At 34.9% G+C, this 7,025-nt stretch overlaps 1 protein-coding gene across 1 annotated transcript; it reads right to left on the bottom strand.

Annotated features, from left to right (window-relative positions):
• Positions 1-4,634: 4,634 nt before the first annotated feature.
• Positions 4,635-6,763, bottom strand: LOC116005067. The gene has a single exon (XM_031245298.1). It carries the CDS (start codon positions 6,209-6,211, stop codon positions 4,904-4,906), a length of 1,308 nt encoding a protein of 435 aa, XP_031101158.1. The 5' UTR covers positions 6,212-6,763; the 3' UTR covers positions 4,635-4,903.
• Positions 6,764-7,025: the final 262 nt, after the last annotated feature.

Genomic DNA, 7,025 nt, shown 5'->3' with positions numbered 1-7,025 from the left:
GAAGACGGAGGGGAAGAAGTTTAGTGATAGGGTGATTAACCAAGGAAGTTTTAACAGGAAAAGAACTTAAACAAGAGAACTTATCGAGAGAACTAGTCGAGAGTGCTCAACTTGTGCTTCGCTGAAGTACTTGCTCTTTGGCTCGAACAGCTTTGCACTAGCTAGGGAATCTCTGAAAGTTTCACAAAGTGAAAGCGTGATAATGGCTCCCCTCAAACCCCTATTTATAAGCAAGAAAGGCGGGAAACTTTGAAATTCAAAATGGATCCCTCCTGCTCGGACCGCAATACGTGGGAGATGGTATAATCTGGGCGGTGATCCGCGTGGTTTACCGTGGGCCGGCGTCACACGTAATCTCAGCCCGGTTTAAAACACTTTAATGATGATTTGTGCGCAGATTTTATAGTCCGAGCCCGTCGCCGCTTTACCTTGACTCGGGACCCGGACTATGGGGACTACTTGATACTGATTATCCATGTACTGAGGAACTTTTCCCGACCTTTGGTATTGACCGACCCGACTCGGAGGGCTTAAGCCTTTACTAGCTTAGTGAGTTTCTGTACTGACTATTTTGTGCTCGGTCTTGACTCGAATACATGACTTTTGTCCCGAGACCAAGAGATAAGCCCTTAAAGAAATACCTCCTGAGGCTTAAAATTGACCCCGGTGGATATTGGCGGCTCAAATATTTCTCTACACATGGAGACTCTTCCTTCACCCCGAGACCGCCAAGTTCATGTAAGACACGTGGTGGGCATGCCGACTTACTGGCATGTGTCCCCTTTAGATCTCTTATAAATACCCACTAAGCGCATGCACATGGGACTTTTGGAAACTCTTTCAATAGAATATACTAGTAAGCTCGGGAACCTCCGACCTTATGTGTTGACTTCCCGAGTAACTACTTTCAGTATTAAATACAAATACGTATAACCGTGTGGAATTTGCCACATCATCACTTATATCACTAACAAATTTTTAGTTCCCGTTAATGGTTAATGTTAACATAAAAGTCAAAAGAAAAAATGTGAAGAGCAATATTGAAAACAAAAATGCAAAAGAACAGCACAAATAACACAAAGAGCAAACACTTAATACAACTTATATTACTAATGCAAATTTCATTCCAATTAAAAAGTAACATCATTCGCTCTTATTAAATTTTAGATTATATTATATTCCATCTTTTTTAAATTTTATTTTTAATTCGTCGATGTGAGAGTTTAATTTACCAAATCTACTACATAACTTACTATTAATATATTTGATTTTCAGCAAATAATGTGGAATACTTGAGTACGTAGTCCACAAATAATATGGGTTATACATATATATACAATTAACCTATCACAAATTGTAATGTACATTTCTAGAAGACTAGAACCTAAGTACCTAACTACCTTTCATTATTTGGCTCTTGGACTGGCGGCTTTTGACGGGGTACAAGGATGTAAACATGGAAAAACAAAGAAGAAAAAAATAAAAAGTTGTGCTTGCCTTTATCTCATAAAATAATAAAATTCATCATCTGATCTATTCGTGATTTCAAGAAGGTTTTCAAGGGGATCGGAGAAAATCTAACGAATATTAATCATATTTGCAGTCTATTCGTCATTGTTGTGCATGCATTTTCTAATATTGAGTAGTGTATTTTGTTAACACTAGTGGTATAAATCGCACCAACTGCACAAAAAGACGTGACCATATTTGAACAGACATATATATATATATATATATATATATATATATATATATATGGGCATATGATCCTATGCAAACATACCCCAGGAAAAAATCAAGATCGAATTAATTAATCTCAATTTTACATCTATAAAAATTGGACAAATCAGTCTAGATTAAAAAAAATTTAGTGGCATTTTCGTAATTATCATCAATTTACTTTGAAAACTTGATCACTTAAATCGTAAATGTTAGATCCTAAGTAGTAAAAAGTGAACCCTTAAACCTAAAACTAAAAACTCAATCATAAACTTTAAAATTTAATCCCTAAGTGCAATGCACTTTTACATTTTTACAAGTGCAATGCTTTAATGCTAAATGTGCATTTTGTTAATATGAAATATGCATTCCGTAACTCTAATATATAATGTCTATATATTATTATTGAAGAAAATAGAAAAATATATAGTGGATGCATGAGCATGGTAACAATAGTGGAAAAGATAACGGAAGTTATAACGGTATGAATATTTTTGTCTAATATATTGTAAAGTATAACTTTTGTAGCATAATGTACAAAAAAACTTAACGAAAAAAACAGACATAAATGAAGGGTATAACCTTCATTCACACTTATTATGTTTTTAGATTATTATTATTATTATTATTATTATTATTATTATTATTATTTGTTTCACTTTCCTTTGATATGAAAAAAAAAAAAAACAGGAGTTTTTCCTTCTTTCCATTTTGACACTTGATATAGTTGTGGATCTCAAAAGGTAAATCATTAGTGATTTAGCATCTTGGGACAAAATGTGCTTGAAACTTGAAAATAAGAGAAAGTAAGAGCACTCTGATGTTATATTGTTATTGACACCACTGCATCAACTAATAGTCTTAAAACGAGAGAACCGAGAAGTGAAGTTGAATATGAATGACTGGTGTAATACAACTTTTAAAGATCTAAAAGTTAGTAACCCAAGTTGAGGAACTCAAATGCATAGGAACTAATGTCTATTCTATTGCTACAATATGCCAAAACATTTGAAAAAACAAAGAAAATGACCATTTCGAAACAAGAATTAAAAAAAAAAAAGTTATTTGGCAAATTATACCATTGATAATGTTTATTTTTAGTATACTGAGATTTATTTTTAGATAACATACCTAAAAATGAGCTTTTAATACACTAAAAATAAATATTCAATGTACTAAAAATTTAACATTCAATATACTAAAAATGAACCAAATGTCAATAGTCTTTATATGATTGAAGTTATAACCTCAATAATATTAACGAAGAAATAGGAATGATCTTGACTTGAGAAATTCATTTATTATATACCAAAAAATTCAAGCATACAACTCATTCATTTCCTTGGACATAAATGTGGGCATGTGGCCATGTTGCTACATTAAGGATTCATCCCAAAACTACATGTAATTAAGGGCAGTGCTACTCCCCCAAATCATTTGAGGCAAATTGTGTCCCAAATTATGGGCTCTTCATCTTCATAGTAGAATCAATCAACCAATTTGCAGATAGATAATGATACGACATTTCGACACTATCATTAATTTAGAATTGGAGCAAGGAGCATAACCTATAACGTAAAAAAACTGATATTTACAATTTTACAATTGCATGGAAGCAATGTCTAATCTAGTGATTCATGCAGTTTTCACAAACAAAGAAGATCAATACAAAGAATGATGGGCTTCATATATTGTTGACATTAGTGCTCTTAGTAAGATAGAATGCCATGTTAGGAAAGTCTGGAAAACTGCAGCAATACTTCACAGCTTTATCAAAATAACACTTCTCAGGAAACAGTTATCATCATGAAAGAATTGACAATTGCGTAAAAGATTCAGGGGAGTTGATAAATAACACCTGATTTCATGCCGGCATAAGGAGGAGGATGACTCTTTCTTGGTATATTCCTATGTTGTAACCCGATCCACGATTGAGGAGAGGGGACAAGATTACCTTACCTTGCAGGATGATCTATTAAACTAAATTATGTGTAACAGACATGCAAAAATGAGGGTTAAAGCTAATGATAATGATTAACAATTTCAACAAGAGATGCACGCTTCCCGGCTTTAGAGAAGAATGTTTACAGATTTAATGGATTTTGAATAAACTTATTGTTCTGAATGTAACGTTGCTATGCATTGGAATGAAATGAGTTGCATTCGGGAAATTCAATGATGCAAAACAACTGCACAACCACGAGGTTTTACTGTAATATGGATCGCATGAGAAACTCACGAACCTCAAACCTAGATGGGAGTTACTGATATGATGTCTAAATGAAAGCGGTAAATCCTCATGTCCAATGGAATACAATGACGGAAATGCAGATAGCCCTGATACATTATGACATATACAAGATTATTCCATTTCCGGATTCAGAGGAATAAAAAGTAAACGTATTTCATCAAACATGCATAACTAAGTAGCATAGAGATACAGATCGATGACATCAAAGACAAAGAACATCTTTAAAAAATTGCCCTGGGCTTTCAAGAAAGTCAATGAACAAAAACCATTTCACTTTTTTATAAAACCTTTCTGCAAATAGTTACTGAATACTGACACGATGATCTTGTCCAATTAGCTCCTCTCCATTCACCTTCCCCAACCAAAAAACATGGTTTAGAATTTTAGAGTTTCATTCATAAATAGCACAGTTACAACAGTGCACGACGTCAAGTTCAAGAGTCAGGTATGCCTACATCAGTAGTAGAAGGATAATTTTATTAAATAGTTTCACTCCAATCACCTACCCAGTACCCATGGACAATAATCTCGAGTTTTATTAACAAACAGCATACTCATAGCAACCCTAGGAAAACTTCATATAAGCTTTGACTATATGAAAACATTATGCCATCATTGAAAGTCAGAAGTGGGAGCAAGCAAGATTTACTTTCTCAATGAAATATGAAGTATTAAGAAGCAAGATGATTTAGTATCAAAACAAAAATGGAATAAAATCTGTTGACAATCAAGAGTCATAAATAATGCTTAAATACAAAGAGTTCAAGCTATGATCACAACAAAAACCAAAGAAACTTTCCCTATTTTACAGAAGGTAGGTTTAACTTAGTGCACTGCCAGTTAGGTTTATACCTTACAGGTTGACTGGAAAACTTACAGATCTCCTATGCTGGGGAATTATTGATACCTAGCCGCATCAGTCTGATCTCTTCCTCATGGCCTATCAAGGCTGAGAGGACCAGATTTGAAAGGGACACAGGGCGTTGGAAGGTCTAATTCATGCTCCTTGTGTTTCAGTTGCAGTACCATCCGCTTATTCTCTAATACCAACCTCTCGTTCTCCAATCTTTCAATTTCCAGCTCTCTATCTTTCTCACTGCAAAATCTTTGCCACTTAAATCGCCTTTTCTCCAACTCAACGGCTTCTTCTTCGATACCAACCCTCTCTTCTTCCAGTTGTAGCATCCGTTTCTTAATCCAAACTTTCCGTTCCCATTGGGATTTCGTAGGGTCCTGAAAGAACTCATCTATTTCAACTCCAAAACTATCATTATCAATAGATTGTGACAAGTTGACATTCCCTTCATTTTCCCTTCTCTCATAACAAGTTCCCGTCTTTACTGCATCACCACTAGCAGTATTATTTTCTTCATCACCTGATTCATCATCCACAGAATCATCATTTTCTTCGGCTTCATCTCCTGGGCAGCCATTATTATCCTTTGAACACTGAGTGGCAACTGATGAAGAGTGAATTTGTAACTCAAGATCACTGCAATCTGGTATTTTTTGTCCGTTATGGTAAGCACACATTTCCCTGTAAAACAAATGTTTTGAGCACAGTATCTTCTTTACAGTGTCCTTGGCCTTTGCAGATAGCTGAGGCATAGAATCCATCAAAGCAGGGTTTTCCACCACCGCACAAGAAGTACCTCTCCCAAGAATATCATTCAATTTCTTGTACCTCTTGTTTAAGTCATTGAATTTATCCTCACACTGCTGGGGTGAGACATGGCAACCTTTACTTATCATAATTTTTGAGATCGTTTTCCATTTACCCTTCTTCTGAATGCAACCAGACTTTCTCTTCAAACCCTCTGGACCCTCCAAACAAACATCATCCCCAACATACGCAACCACTTGTATGAGAAGCCTAACTATGCTATTTGTCCATTTCATTCTTTGCCACTGAGATCCCTTTTTTCCCGGTGCCTCATCCTCATTCTCGCCATTCCCATCCTCTGCAAGGCTTGGCTCATCCTCATCACTCATATCATTATTACAAAAAACTCTCTTATCCTTACCAAAACTCATCGTAAAACCTTTTTGGGCAGGACCCTTCCTTTCCAGCAGCTCAATACGCTTCCCGTTTTCAAGCTCCAACTTAAGATCCATTGATGATTGCATGCGATTATTACCCACATCATTACCATTCAATTGAGGTTGTTGAGCCCTATTCATTCCCAAGAATCCACCAGAGTAACCCGACAAAAATCCATTACCCAGACCAGAGCTACTCATATTCACTCCTAAATTCCTAATATTCTTAACCAAAACGCCCGAGTCTGAATCAACACTTGCTAATCACCGATCGGGAAGGGAAGAAAAAGTTCTCCCTTGAAATTATCAACCACCAAAAACTTAAAATCAACACTTGCATCTCACTCATTTCCAACAAAAATCTTCAATCTACACTCAGCATTACTAACAGAACTCAAAAATTACTAAGAAAAACCAAATCTTCACTTCACTTAATTCAGATGTGCTCACAGACCAAAGAAGAAAAACATTCAAGATGTCAACTTCAACTTACCCAAAACAGAACCCATTGCCACAAACCCAATTATTAACAAATTTCCATTCTTTAATGCCGTACCCAAAAATACAAAACCCAAATGAAAACAACCGTGGACTACTAAAGTGCAAGTATATATACGTATATGAGCCAAATAGAGATTATGATAATTGTACCCTTGATATGATCCGCAGATGTGAGACCTTGAGAAAGAGAAACTTGTGATTTGGAAGAAGACGGTTGACGGTGTAATCTGATCGAACGTTGAGAAGATTAGAAAGAAGACTGCTATTTTAGGAAGGAAAAATGATAAGGCTTAAGTTTTACCTTCAAATAATAATAATAATAATAATAATAATAATAATAATAAGGCTTAAGTTTTAGAGCAAAAATAGTGGCATATTATGAATTGTAAATTGTGTTATATTGTAATATTTCTTGATCGAATAATTAATAAATGGTACAGGTTACGTGCATAGAGCTTGACTTTTATTTGAAAGAAAATTTGTAGAGTTAACACAAAATAATTAATAAATTGTG

This window comes from Ipomoea triloba, chromosome 14 (genome assembly GCF_003576645.1).
Source record: "Ipomoea triloba cultivar NCNSP0323 chromosome 14, ASM357664v1".
Classification (NCBI taxonomy): Eukaryota; Viridiplantae; Streptophyta; class Magnoliopsida; order Solanales; family Convolvulaceae; genus Ipomoea; species Ipomoea triloba.
The sequence above is the reverse complement of the archived record's forward strand: the minus strand, read 5'-3'. Positions and strand labels throughout refer to the sequence as shown.